This window comes from Oncorhynchus keta, chromosome 9 (genome assembly GCF_023373465.1).
Source record: "Oncorhynchus keta strain PuntledgeMale-10-30-2019 chromosome 9, Oket_V2, whole genome shotgun sequence".
Lineage (NCBI taxonomy): Eukaryota > Metazoa > Chordata > Actinopteri > Salmoniformes > Salmonidae > Oncorhynchus > Oncorhynchus keta.
This window is the reverse complement of record NC_068429.1, coordinates 40,922,088-40,937,983: the sequence shown is the minus strand read 5'-3', so window position 1 is coordinate 40,937,983 and position 15,896 is coordinate 40,922,088. Positions and strand designations below refer to the sequence as shown.

Sequence of the window (15,896 nt, the reverse complement as noted above, 5' to 3'; positions counted from 1 at the left end):
TCTCTCTCTCCTCACCTCCCCTCTCTCTCTCTCCCTCACCCCCTCTCTCTCTCTCTCCTCACCCCCTCTCTCTCTCTCTCTCCTCACCCCCTCTCTCTCTCTCTCTCTCCTCACCCCCTCTCTCTCGCTCTCCTCACCCCCCTCTCTCTCTCTCTCCTCACCCCCCCTCTCTCTCTCCCTCACCCTCCCCCCTCTCTCTCTCTCTCTCTCTCTCTCTCTCTCTCTCCCTCACCCCCCTCTCTCTCTCTCCTCACCCCCTCTCTCTCTCTCTCTCCTCACCCTCCCTCTCTCTCTCTCTCTCTCTCTCTCTCTCTCTCTCTCTCTCCTCACCCCCCTCTCTCTCTCCCCCCTCTCTCTCTCTCTCTCTCCTCACCCACCCACCCTCTCTCTCTCCTCACCCCCCCCTCTCTCTCTAATAAGATGTTGTACTGGGCCTATAGCGCAAACCCACAGTCACTGAACTTCACTGAACCCTGTAAGCAGCCTGCAGCATGTATATACAACACAATGCTTTAGTGAAAGCATAGCAGCTAGTGTTGGTTTAGCATCAGACAGACGGTGGAAAGCCCTATAGCAGCAGAAGGCTGAGGTGATGTAACTTTGGCAGTACAGACCTGCCCTCCGATAATTACCAGCACAACAGACAGACAGGTGGCTGGGAACAGCACTCCCGAAAAACCCCTTCAGTAGCCTGCTGGCATCAGAATCCAAGCAAAACTTCTAACGCTGCTTCTAAGGCGACCAACTATTACTTTCAGTAGCAATAGAGGACCTTACCTACTACAGTATCTCCTATTGACAGCTCACCAAACAGCTTAAGTCAACTAGCACTAGGCGAACATTAGTCCACAGCCAGGCAGGGAGAGTCAAAAGCAGGGTTTTAGCCCATGTCAATCACACTATGGTCAACAATAATGCCAATAGCAGTTATGACAGTGTTTTTGCCGCAACACGGTTACCAGCCATAAATCTTAGTGTGTCTGAAAGACCTTCCCGTTGTCATCGCTTCACCCAGAGCCAGTAATAGAGTAGTGGCCTGGCTGTGTGTTTCAACGCTACTGTTCTGGCTGTGAAACGCAGACGCAGCACAAAGTGGGAAGGTGGAAGGACTGCTAAAGCGTTTAAGTAAACAGACGCACAAAAGACATATGGCGAGGTCAATTACCGCACACTTCTACCGCCGAACGAACCATCATCGAAAATCCAATCATAGTTTTTTTGCCACCTTGCGCCAAATACAACAGGTGTAGTAGACCTTACCGTGAAATGCTGAATACAACAGGTGTAGTAGACCTTACTGTGAAATGCTTACTCACGCAGAGTTGTTTCAAAAGTAAGTACGAAAACTGTGCCTCTTAGACTAATGGAAAAATGGTAACAAAATAAAAATAACATTAACAATAACGAGGCTATGTACAGGGGTATCGGTAACGAGGCTATGTACAGGGGTATCGGTAACGAGGCTATGTACAGGGGTATCTGTAACGAGGCTATGTGCAGGGGTATCGGTAACGAGGCTATGTGCAGGGGTATCGGTAACGAGGCTATGTACAGGGGTATCGGTAACGAGGCTATGTACAGGGGTATCGGTAACGAGGCTATGTACAGGGGTATCGGTAACGAGGCTATGTGCAGGGGTATCTGTAACGAGGCTATGTACAGGGGTATCGTTAACGAGGCTATGTACAGGGGTATCGGTAACGAGGCTATGTACAGGGGTATCGGTAACGAGGCTATGTGCAGGGGTATCGGTAACGAGGCTATGTGCAGGGGTATCTGTAACGAGGCTATGTGCAGGGGTATCTGTAACGAGGCTATGTGCAGGGGTATCGGTAACGAGGCTATGTACAGGGGTATCGGTAACGAGGCTATGTGCAGGGGTATCGGTAACGAGGCTATGTACAGGGGTATCTGTAACGAGGCTATGTGCAGGGGTATCGGTAACGAGGCTATGTGCAGGGGTATCGGTAACGAGGCTATGTGCAGGGGTATCGGTAACGAGGCTATGTACAGGGGTATCGGTAACGAGGCTATGTACAGGGGTATCGGTAACGAGGCTATGTACAGGGGTATCGGTAACGAGGCTATGTGCAGGGGTATCTGTAACGAGGCTATGTACAGGGGTATCGTTAACGAGGCTATGTACAGGGGTATCTGTAACGAGGCTATGTACAGGGGTATCGGTAACGAGGCTATGTACAGGGGTATCGGTAACGAGGCTATGTGCAGGGGTATCGGTAACGAGGCTATGTGCAGGGGTATCTGTAACGAGGCTATGTGCAGGGGTATCGGTAACGAGGCTATGTACAGGGGTATCGGTAACGAGGCTATGTGCAGGGGTATCTGTAACAAGGCTATGTGCAGGGGTATCGGTAACGAGGCTATGTACAGGGGTATCGGTAACGAGGCTATGTGCAGGGGTATCGGTAACGAGGCTATGTGCAGGGGTATCGGTAACGAGGCTATGTGCAGGGGTATCGGTAACGAGGCTATGTACAGGGGTATCGGTAACGAGGCTATGTGCAGGGGTATCGGTAACGAGGCTATGTACAGGGGTATCGGTAACGAGGCTATGTGCAGGGGTATCGGTAACGAGGCTATGTGCAGGGGTATCGGTAACGAGGCTATGTGCAGGGTATCTGTAACGAGGCTATGTGCAGGGTATCTGTAACGCAGGGGTATGGGTAACGAGGCTATGTGCAGGGGTATCGGTAACGAGGCTATGTGCAGGGTATCGGTAACGAGGCTATGTGCAGGGGTATCTGTAACGAGGCTATGTGCAGGGGTATCGGAGGCTATGTGCAGGGGTATCGGCTATGTGCAGGGGTATCGGTAACGAGGCTATGTACAGGGGGTATCGGTAACGAGGCTATGTACAGGGGTAGGGGCTATGTACAGGGGTAACGAGAGGCTATGTGCAGGGGTATCTGTAACGAGGCTATGTACAGGGTATCGTTAACGAGGCTATGTACAGGGGTATCTGTAACGAGGCTATGTACAGGGGTATCGGTAACGAGGCTATGTACATGGGTATCGGTAACGAGGCTATGTGCAGGGGTATCGGTAACGAGGCTATGTGCAGGGGTATCTGTAACGAGGCTATGTGCAGGGGTATCGGTAACGAGGCTATGTACAGGGGTATCGGTAACGAGGCTATGTGCAGGGGTATCTGTAACAAGGCTATGTGCAGGGGTATCGGTAACGAGGCTATGTACAGGGGTGTGTATCTGGTAACGAGGCTATGTGCAGGGTATCGGTAACGAGGCTATGTGCAGGGTATCTGTAACAAGGCTATGTGCAGGGGTATCGGTACGAGGCTATGTACAGGGGTATCGGTAACGAGGCTATGTGCAGGGGTATCGGTAACGAGGCTATGTACAGGGGTATCGTAACGCAGGCTATGTGCAGGGGTATCGGTAACGAGGCTATGTGCAGGGGTGTAACGAGGCTATGTGCAGGGGTATGGGTAACGAGGCTATGTGCAGGGGTATCGGTAACGAGGCTATGTGCAGGGTATCGGTAACGAGGCTATGTGCAGGGTATCGGTAACGAGGCTATGTACAGGGGTATCGGTAACGAGGCTATGTGCAGGGGTATCGGTAACGAGGCTATGTGCAGGGGTATCGGTAACGAGGCTATGTGCAGGGGTATCGGTAACGAGGCTATGTGCAGGGGTATCGGTAACGAGGCTATGTGCAGGGGTATCGGTAACGAGGCTATGTGCAGGGGTATCGGTAACGAGGCTATGTGCAGGGGTATCGGTAACGAGGCTATGTGCAGGGGTATCGGTAACGAGGCTATGTGCAGGGGTATCGGTAACGAGGCTATGTGCAGGGGTGCGAGGTAGTTGAGGTAGTTGAGGTAATACAGTACATGCATGTGGGTTAGGGATTAAATGACTATGCACAGATAATAAACAGAAAGTAGGTATTTATTTAATCCCAGGCCCCGTCCCCACTGGGGGCCTTTTGGTCGGCCGTCATTGTAAATAAGGATTTGTTCTGAACTGACTTGCCTCGTTAAATAAAAGTTCAATAAAAAGACAAGTCAAAAATAAAACAGCAGCATGTGAGAAGAGTGGGAATGTATGTGTGTGTGTGTGTGTGTGTGTGTGTGTGTGTGTGTGTGTGTGTGTGTGTGTGTGTGTGTGTGTGTGTGTGTGTGTGTGTGTGTGTGTGTGTGTGTGTGTGTGTGTGTGTGTGTGTGTGTGTGTGTGTGTGTGTGTGTGTGTCTGTGTTGGAATGTTAGTGTGGTGTGTGTGAGTATATGTGTGTGTGTGTGTGTGTGTGTGTGTGTGTGTGTGTGTGTGTGTGTGTGTGTGTGTGTGTGTGTGTGTGTGTGTGTGTGTGTGTGTGTGTGTGTGTGTGTGTGTGTGTGTGTGTGTGTGTGTGTGTGTGTGTCTGTGTCTGTGTTGGAATGTTAGTGTGGTGTGTGTGAGTATGTATGTATGTATGTATGTGTGTGTGTGTGTGTGTGTGTGTGTGTGTGTGTGTGTGTGTGTGTGTGTGTGTGTGTGTGTGTGTGTGTGTGTGTGTGTGTGTGTGTGTGTGTCTGTGTCTGTGTTGGAATGTTAGTGTGGTGTGTGTGAGTATGTATGTATGTATGTATGTGTGTGTGTGTGTGTGTGTGTGTGTGTGTGTGTGTGTGTGTGTGTGTGTGTGTGTGTGTGTGTGTGTGTGTGTGTGTGTGTGTGTGTGTGTGTGTGTGTGTGTGTGTGTGTGTGTGTGTGTGTGTGTGTGTGTGTCTGTGTCTGTGTTGGAATGTTAGTGTGGTGTGTGTGAGTATGTGTATGTATGTATGTGTGTGTGTGTGTGTGTGTGTGTGTGTGTGTGTGTGTGTGTGTGTGTGTGTGTGTGTGTGTGTGTGTGTGTGTGTGTGTGTGTGTGTGTGTGTGTGTGTGTGTGTGTGTGTGTCTGTGTCTGTGTTGGAATGTTAGTGTGGTGTGTGTGTATGTATGTATGTATGTGTGTGTGTGTGTGTGTGTGTGTGTGTGTGTGTGTGTGTGTGTGTGTGTGTGTGTGTGTGTGTGTGTGTGTGTGTGTGTGTGTGTGTGTGTGTGTGTGTGTGTGTGTGTGTGTGTGTGTTTTGTGTGTGTGTGTGTCTGTGTTTTGTGTGTGTGTGTTGGAATGTTAGTGTAGTATGTGGGTCTGTGGTTAGAGTCCAGTGAGTGTACATCAAGTCTGCGCAAGAGAGTCAGTGCAAAACATAATAATAGGTAAGAGGAAAATAAGTGTGTGTGTCTGTGTAGGTACGTGAGAGTGGAGGTGGAGAATCTACCGTGTGATGAGGACAGCGTTGTCATGGTGAGCCATGCCGTTCTCCGGGATGCTGTTCCCGTCTCCTTGGTGACTGAGGATGGACTTCTGCCACTTACAGAAGCTGTCTAGAGACTTGTCTGCATGGTGGTTGATCTCCAGGTTGGGCTGGATAGAACATACAGCACACATTACAACACAGTCTGAACACATCCACAACCCTGAACACATCCACAACCCTGAACACTTCCACAACTCTGAACATTCTGAATACATCCACAACCCTGAATGTTCTGAATACATCCACAACCCAGAACAGTCTGAACACATCCACAACCCAGAACATTCTGAACACATCCACAACCCAGAACAGTCTGAACACATCCACAACCCAGAACAGTCTGAACACAACAACCCAGAACAGTCTGAACACATCCACAACCCACAACACACTCCACAACCCTGAACAGTCTGAACACATCCACAACCCTGAACAACAGTCATCCACAACCCTGAACACATCCACAACCCTGAACAGTCTGAACACATCCACAACCCTGAACAGTCTGAACACATCCACAACCCTGAACATTCTGAACACATCCACAACCCTGAACACATCCACAACCCTGAACATTCTGAACACATCCACAACCCAGAACAGTCTGAACACATCCACAACCCTGAACAGTCTGAACACATCCACAACCCTGAACAGTCTGAACACATCCACAACCCTGAACCGTCTGAACACATCTGAATACACAACCCTGAACAGTCTGAACACATCCACAACCTGAACATTCCACAACCCTGAACACATCCACAACCCTGAACAGAACAGTCTGAACACATCCACAACCCTGAACAGTCTGAACACATCCACAACCCAGAACACACTCCACAACCCTGAACAGTCTGAACACATTCACAACCCTGAACAGTCTGAACAAATCCACAACCCTGAACACATCCACAACCCTGAACAGAACAGTCTGATCACCTCCACAACCCTGAACAGTCTGATCACCTCCACAACCCTGAACAGTCTGAACACATCCACAACCCTGAACACACCCACAACCCTGAACAGTCTGAACACCTCCACAACCCTGAACAGTCTGATCACCTCCACAACCCTGAACAGTCTGAATACATCCACAACCCTGAACAGTCTGATCACCTCCACAACCCTGAACAGTCTGAACACATCCACAACCCTGAACAGTCTGATCACCTCCACAACCCTGAACAGTCTGAACACATCCACAACCCTGAACAGTCTGAACAGTCTGAACAAATCACAACCCTGAACTCCACAACCCTGAACAGTCTGACACAACCACAACCCTGAACAGTCTGACACATCCACAACCCTGAACAGTCTGAACACACACATCCACAACCCAAACAGTCTGAACACATCCACAACCCTGAACAGTCTGAACACATCACAACCCAGAACATTCCACAACCCTGAACAGTCTGAACACATCCACAACCCTGAACAGTCTGAACACATCCACAACCCTGAACAGTCTGAACACATCCACAACCCTGAACATTCTGAACACATCTGAACATCCACAACCCAGAACACATCCACAACCCAGAACAGTCTGAACACAACCATCCACAACCCAGAACAGTCTGAATCACACATCCACAACCCTGAACAGTCTGAACACATCCACAACCCTGAACATTCTGAATACATCCACAACCCTGAACACAACACATCCACAACCCAGAACAGTCTGAAACATCCACAACCCTGAACATTCTGAACACATCCACAACCCTGAACATTCTGAACACATCCACAACCCTGAACAGTCTGAACACATCCACAACCCTGAACATTCTGAATACATCCACAACCCAGAACATTGAACATTATGAACACATCCACAACCCTGAACATTCTGAACACATCCACAACCCAATACATGAACATTCTGAACAGAACATTCTGAACACATCCACAACCCTGAACAGTCTGAACACATCCAACCCAGAACATTCTGAACCACAACCCTGAACATTCTGAACACATCCACAACCCTGAACACATCCTGAACATTACAACCCAGAACATCCACAACCCTGAACAGTCTGAACACATCCACAACCCAGAACAGTCTGAACACATCCACAACCCAGAACATTCTGAATACATCCCAGAATCTTCTGAACACCCAGAACAGTCTGAACACATCCACAACCCTGAACAGTCTGAACACATCCACAACCCTGAACATCCACAACCCTGAACACTGAACACATCCACAACCCTGAACATTCTGAACACATCCACAACCCTGAACATTCTGAACACATCCACAACCCATGAACACAACACATCCACAACCCAGAACAGTCTGAATACATCCACAACCCTGAACATTCTGAACACATCCACAACCCTGAACATTCTGAACACATCCACAACCCTGAACAGTCTGAACACATCCACAACCCAGAACAGTCTGAATCCACAACCCAGAACAGTCTGAACACATCCACAACCCTGAACACATCCACAACCCAGAACAGTCTGAATACAGCCACAACCCAGAACATTCTGAACACATCCACAACCCTGAACAGTCTGAACACATCCACAACCCTGAACAGTCTGAACACCACCACAACCCTGAACAGTCTGAACAAATCCACAACCCAGAACAGTCTGAACACCACCACAACCCAGAACAGTCTGAACACATCCACAACCCAGAACAGTCTGAACACATCCACAACCCAGAACAGTCTGAATCCACAACCCAGAACAGTCTGAACACATCCACAACCCTGAACACATCCACAACCCAGAACAGTCTGAATACAGCCACAACCACAACCCTAACATTCTGAACACATCCACAACCCTGAACAGTCTGAACACATCCACAACCCTGAACAGTCTGAACACCACCACAACCCAGAACAGTCTGAACGCATCTACAACCCTGAACAGTCTGAACACATCCACAACCCTGAACAGTCTGAACACATCCACAACCCTGAACAGTCTGAACAAATCCACAACCCAGAACAGTCTGAACACCACTACAACCCAGAACAGTCTGAACACATCCACAACCCTGAACCGTCTGAACACATCCACAACGCTGAACAGTCTGAACACATCCACAACCCTGAACCGTCTGAACTCATCCACAACCCTGAACAGTCTGAACACATCCACAACCCTGAACAGTCTGAATACCTCCACAACCCTGAACACATCCACAACCCTGAACCGTCTGAACACATCCACAACCTTGAATAGTCTGAATACATCCACAACCCTGAACCGTCTGAACACATCCACAACCCTGAACAGTCTGAACACATCCACAACCTTGAACAGTCTGAATACATCCACAACCCTGAACACATCCACAACCCTGAACAGTCTGAACACATCCACAACCTTGAACAGTCTGAATACATCCACAAACCTGAACACATCCACAACCCTGAACAGTCTGATCACCTCCACAACCCTGAACAGTCTGAATACATCCACAAACCTGAACAGTCTGAACAAATCCACAACCCTGAACACATCCACAACCCAGAACAGTCTGAATACATCCACAACCCAGAACATTCTGAACACATCCACAACCCTGAACAGTCTGAACACATCCACAACCCTGAACATTCTGAATACATCCACAACCCTGAACATTCTGAACACATCCACAACCCTGAACAGTCTGAACACATCCACAACCCAGAACAGTCTGAATCCACAACCCAGAACAGTCTGAATACATGCACAACCCAGAATAGTCTGAACACATCCACAACCCTGAACAGTCTGAACATATCCACAACCCTGAACACATCCACAACCCTGAACAGTCTGAACACATCCACAACCCTGAACATTCTGAACACATTCACAACCCTGAACAGTCTGAACAAATCCACAACCTGAACACATCCACAACCCAGAACAGTCTGAATACATCCACAACCCAGAACATTCTGAACACATCCACAACCCTGAACATTCTGAACACATCCACAACCCTGAACAGTCTGAACACATCCACAACCCAGAACAGTCTGAATCCACAACCCAGAACATTCTGAATACATCCACAACCCTGAACACATTCACAACCCTGAACAGTCTGAACAAATCCACAACCCTGAACACATCCACAACCCAGAACAGTCTGAACACATCCACAACCCTGAACATTCTGAATACATCCACAACCCTGAACATTCTGAATACATCCACAACCCTGAACAGTCTGAACACATCCACAACCCTGAACAGTCTGAACACATCCACAACCCTGAACAGTCTGAACACATCCACAACCCTGAACATTCTGAACACATTCACAACCCAGAACATTCTGAACACATCCACAACTCTGAACATTCTGAACACATCCACAACCCATAACACATCCACAACTCTGAACACATCCACAACCCAGAACATTATGAACACGTCCACAACCCAGAACATTCTGAACACATCCACTACCCAGAACATTCTGAACACATCCACAACCCAGAACATTCTGAACACATCCACACCCAGAAATTCTGAACACATCCACAACATTGAACATTATGAACACGTCCACAACCCAGAACATTCTGAACACATCCACTGCCCAGAACATTCTGAACACATCCACAACCCAGAACATTCTGAACACATCCACATCCCAGAATCTTCTGAACACAACCCAGAATCTTCTGAACACATCCACAACCTTGAACATTATGAACACATCCACAACCCTAAACATTCTGAATACATCCACAACCCTAAACATTCTGAACACATCCACAACCTTGAAAATTATGAACACATCCACAACCCTGAACATTCTGAACACATCCACAACCCTGAACATTCTGAACACATCCACAACCCTGAACATTCTGAATACATCCACAACCTTGAAAATTATGAACACATCCACAACCCTGAACATTCTGAACACATCCACAACCCTGAACATTCACATGAATACATCCACAACCCTGAATATTCTGAACACATCCACAACCCTGAACATTCTGAATACATCCACAACCCAGAACAGTCTGAACACATCCACAACCCAGAACAGTCTGAATCCACAACCCAGAACAGTCTGAACACATCCACAACCCTGAACACATCCACAACCCAGAACAGTCTGAATACAGCCACAACCCAGAACATTCTGAACACATCCACAACCCTGAACAGTCTGAACACATCCACAACCCTGAACAGTCTGAACACATCACAACCCTGAACAACCCTGAACAGTCTGAACAAATCCACAACCCAGAACAGTCTGAACACCACCACAACCCAGAACAGTCTGAACAGTCTGAACAGTCTGAACACATCCACAACCCAGAACAGTCTGAATCCACAACCCAGAACAGTCTGAACACATCCACAACCCTGAACACATCCACAACCCAGAACAGTCTGAATACAGCCACAACCCATAACATTCTGAACACATCCACAACCCTGAACAGTCTGAACACATCCACAACCCTGAACAGTCTGAACACCACCACAACCCAGAACAGTCTGAACGCATCTACAACCCTGAACAGTCTGAACACATCCACAACCCTGAACAGTCTGAACACATCCACAACCCTGAACAGTCTGAACAAATCCACAACCCAGAACAGTCTGAACACCACCACAACCCAGAACAGTCTGAACACATCCACAACCCTGAACCGTCTGAACACATCCACAACGCTGAACAGTCTGAACACATCCACAACCCTGAACCGTCTGAACTCATCCACAACCCTGAACAGTCTGAACACATCCACAACCCTGAACAGTCTGAATACCTCCACAACCCTGAACACATCCACAACCCTGAACCGTCTGAACACATCCACAACCTTGAATAGTCTGAATACATCCACAACCCTGAACCGTCTGAACACATCCACAACCCTGAACAGTCTGAACACATCCACAACCTTGAACAGTCTGAATACATCCACAACCCTGAACACATCCACAACCCTGAACAGTCTGAACACATCCACAACCTTGAACAGTCTGAATACATCCACAAACCTGAACACATCCACAACCCTGAACAGTCTGATCACCTCCACAACCCTGAACAGTCTGAATACATCCACAAACCTGAACAGTCTGAACAAATCCACAACCCTGAACACATCCACAACCCAGAACAGTCTGAATACATCCACAACCCAGAACATTCTGAACACATCCACAACCCTGAACAGTCTGAACACATCCACAACCCTGAACATTCTGAATACATCCACAACCCTGAACATTCTGAACACATCCACAACCCTGAACAGTCTGAACACATCCACAACCCAGAACAGTCTGAATCCACAACCCAGAACAGTCTGAATACATGCACAACCCAGAACAGTCTGAACACATCCACAACCCTGAACAGTCTGAACATATCCACAACCCTGAACACATCCACAACCCTGAACAGTCTGAACACATCCACAACCCTGAACATTCTGAACACATTCACAACCCTGAACAGTCTGAACAAATCCACAACCCTGAACACATCCACAACCCAGAACAGTCTGAATACATCCACAACCCAGAACATTCTGAACACATCCACAACCCTGAACATTCTGAACACATCCACAACCCTGAACAGTCTGAACACATCCACAACCCAGAACAGTCTGAATCCACAACCCAGAACAGTCTGAACACATCCACAACCCTGAACAGTCTGAACACATCCACAACCCTGAACAGTCTGAACACATCCACAACCCTGAACAGTCTGAACACATTCACAACCCTGAACAGTCTGAACACCTCCACAACCCTGAACAGTCTGAACACATCCACAACCCTGAACACATCCACAACCCAGAACAGTCTGATCACCTCCACAACCCTGAACAGTCTGATCACCTCCACAACCCTGAACAGTCTGAACACATCCACAACCCTGAACAGTCTGAACACATCCACAACCCTGAACAGTCTGAACACATCCACAACCCTGAACAGTCTGAACACATCCACAACCCTGAACACATCCACAACCCAGAACAGTCTGAACACATCCACAACCCTGAACAGTCTGAACACATCCACAACCCTGAACAGTCTGAACACATGTGGTCCTTCTGTGGCTCAGTTGGTAGAGCATGGCGCTTGTAACGCCAGGGTAGTGGGTTCGATTCCCGGGACCACCCATATGTAGAATGTATGCACACATGACTGTAAGTCGCTTTGGATAAAAGCGTCAGCTAAATGGCATATATATTATATATATATATATATATATATACAACCCTGAACATATATCCACAACCCTGAACAGTCTGAACACATCCATCACAACCCTGAACAGTCTGAACACATCCACAACCCTGAACAGTCTGAACAAATCCACAACCCAGAACAGTCTGAACACCACCACAACCCAGAACAGTCTGAACACATCCACAACCCAGAACATTCTGAACACATCCACAACTCTGAACATTCTGAACACATCCACAACCCATAACACATCCACAACTCTGAACATTCTGAACACATCCACAACCCATAACACATCCACAACTCTGAACACATCCAAAACCCAGAACATTATGAACACGTCCACAACCCAGAACATTCTGAACACATCCACTACCCAGAACATTCTGAACACATCCACAACCCAGAACATTCTGAACACATCCACACCCAGAACATTCTGAACACATCCCAGAATCTTCTGAACACAACCCAGAATCTTCTGAACACATCCACAACCTGAACATTCTGAATACATCCACAACCCTGAACATTCTGAACACATACATCCACAACCATCCAACATTCTGAACATACATCCACAACCCTGAACATTCTGAACACATCCACAACCCTGAACATTCTGAACACATCCACAACCCAGAACAGTCTGAACACATCCACAACATTGAACATTATGAACACATCCACAACCCTGAACATTCTGAACACATCCACAACCCTGAACAGTCTGAACACATCCACAACCCTGAACATTCTGAATACATCCACAACCCAGAACATTCTGAACACATCCACAACCCTGAACACATCCACAACCCAGAACAGTCTGAACACATCCACAACCCTGAACACACAGAACCCAGCACTCTGTCAAGAACAGGGACAGCATTCTGCACATGACTAGGGCTAAATTAAGATTAACACAAGCCACTCAAACTTTCACTTAAATCTGCTATTGACGTCAATTTATGATTGGGCCATCTTAGTAAAAAGCACCAGTCAAAAACGACAGTATATAAGCCTATAAAAGCCATGTCCACCATTTGACAGGATTCTGACATATCTGTTAAAATAATCCATATGACAAAAAAATCTATATATTTTAACTATGAATATATCCATATTACACTCCATCTGGGTAAAACGTATCGGGTTCAGTCTTAAAACGGAGAATGTATGAAAACGTATTATCGACAGACGCTAGACGTACAGTTCACCCTGTTTCTCCCATCAAACCTACACATTATATACAGGTAACTGCCAAAATAATGAAAACACCAATTATTGGACCACCAGAACAGCTTCCATGCACCTTGGCATAGATTCTACAAGTGTATGGGACTCTACTGGAAGGCACGCAACACCATTCTTCCACAAGATGTTTCTGCCATTTTGGCAGTTACCTGCTGGTTGAATGTAAACATCCTCAATCAAATCTCCCTGAGGGAAGATGTCTGAGCTCATCTCCAACGGAGAGGCTTTCCTCTTTAGTGGCGGCAAACATACGATAGGCGCTTCCTGTCCTCTCTCCTTTCCTCGCTTCTTTTCTACTCTCGTCCCCTTCTCTCGCCTCTTCTTGTCACTCCTCTCTCCCTTCTCTTTCCTCCTCCTACTCTCCCCCAACGGCTTGGAATAACTATGTTACTGCATAAGAAGTAACCAAACCACAGAGATTGGAGCTGAGATGAGAGAAACACATAGATGTTGATGTAGAAGAGAGAGAGAGAGAGAGAGAGATAGACGGAGAGAGAGAGAGAGAGAGAGAGACAGAGAGAGAGAGATAGACAGAGGGAGAGAGAGAGAGATAGACAGAGGGAGAGAGAGAGATAGACAGAGGGAGAGAGAGAGAGATAGACAGAGGGAGAGAGAGAGAGAGAGAGATAGATAGAGAGAGAGAGAGAGAGAGAGAGAGAGAGAGAGAGAGAGAGAGAGAGAGAGAGAGAGAGGGGAGAGAGAGAAAACAGAGAGAGAGAGAGAGAGAGAGATAGACGGAGAGAGAGACAGAGAGAGAGAGATAGACGGAGGGAGAGAGAGAGAGAGAGAGAGAGAGAGAGAGAGAGAGAGAGAGAGAGAGAGAGAGAGAGAGAGAGAGAGAGAGAGAGAGAGAGAGAGAGAGAGAGAGAGAGAGATAGACGGAGGGGAGAGAGAGAGAGAGAGAGAGAGAGAGAGAGAGGACGGAGAGATGGAGGAGAGAGAGAGAGAGGGGGTAGACGGAGGGAGAGAGAGAGAGGGGTAGACGGAGGGAGAGAGAGAGAGAGAGAGAGAGAGAGGGGGGGGTAGACGGAGGGAGAGAGAGAGAGACGGGTAGACGGAGGGAGAGAGAGGAGGGGAGAGACAGAGGGAGAGAGAGAGAGAGAGAGAGAGAGAGAGAGAGAGAGAGAGAGAGAGGGGGGAGAGACGGAGGGAGAGAGAGAGAGAGGGGTAGACGGAGGGAGAGAGAGAGAGACGGGGTAGACGGAGAGAGAGAGAGAGAGGGGATAGACGGAGGGAGAGAGAGAGAGAGAGAGAGAGAGAGAGAGAGAGAGAGAGAGAGAGAGAGAGGGGTAGACGGAGGGAGAGAGAGAGAGAGAGAGGGACGGAGGGAGAGAGAGAGAGACGGGTAGACGGAGAGAGAGAGAGAGAGAGGGGTAGACGGAGAGAGAGGAGAGAGAGGGGTAGACGGAGGGAGAGAGAGAGAGAGAGGGGGTAGACGGAGGAGAGAGAGAGAGAGGGGGAGACGGAGGGAGAGAGAGAGAGAGAGAGAGAGAGAGAGAGAGAGGGGTAGACGGAGGGAGAGAGAGAGAGAGGGGTAGACGGAGGGAGAGAGAGAGAGAGGGGGTAGACGGAGGGAGAGAGAGAGAGAGAGAGGGGTAGACGGAGGGAGAGAGAGAGGGGTAGATGGAGGGAGAGAGAGAGAGGGGTAGACGGAGGGAGAGAGAGAGAGAGGTAGACACCCACCTGGTCTTCAGTCAGTACGATCAGGCGGGTTACTATAATGTTCACAACGTTTCCTAGGCTGGCATCACGGTAAAGTTTGGCAACCTGACCTCCAGAAAAGAAGTAAAAGACACAAAGTCAGACAAACTGTGTCCACGTGTCACGACGCTTGATCGGTGTTTCCATCACACATACTGGGGGGGGTAGAAAAACGGCCATCACACATTCAGCTCACGCTGCGATTTAAATGTCTGTTTTCACTAAGAGAGAACAATCGAAATGCTAACCAAAGGGAGAAACACTTCAAATAGCATTGTTCATGCTCTAATGCACTACATCAGCGTGTTTCCAATATCAGTAGGCTAGGGACTCATCTCAATGTCTTTCCTCCAATCCTTCACCTGTATTGACGTGAAAGA

General features: G+C 48.0%; 1 protein-coding gene across 2 annotated transcripts in view; it reads right to left on the bottom strand.

The window, feature by feature from the left end:
• Window positions 1-15,896, bottom strand: part of LOC118373438 (A disintegrin and metalloproteinase with thrombospondin motifs 6) — a 120,162-nt gene that overhangs the window by 89,306 nt on the left and 14,960 nt on the right. For both annotated transcript variants that reach the window (XM_052525902.1, XM_052525903.1), the window contains exons 6-7: window positions 15,499-15,582; window positions 5,278-5,423 (exon numbers count right to left, since the gene is read on the bottom strand). In XM_052525902.1, coding sequence (XP_052381862.1) covers window positions 5,278-5,423; window positions 15,499-15,582 — 230 coding nt within the window. The remainder of the gene's footprint in view (window positions 1-5,277; window positions 5,424-15,498; window positions 15,583-15,896) is intronic.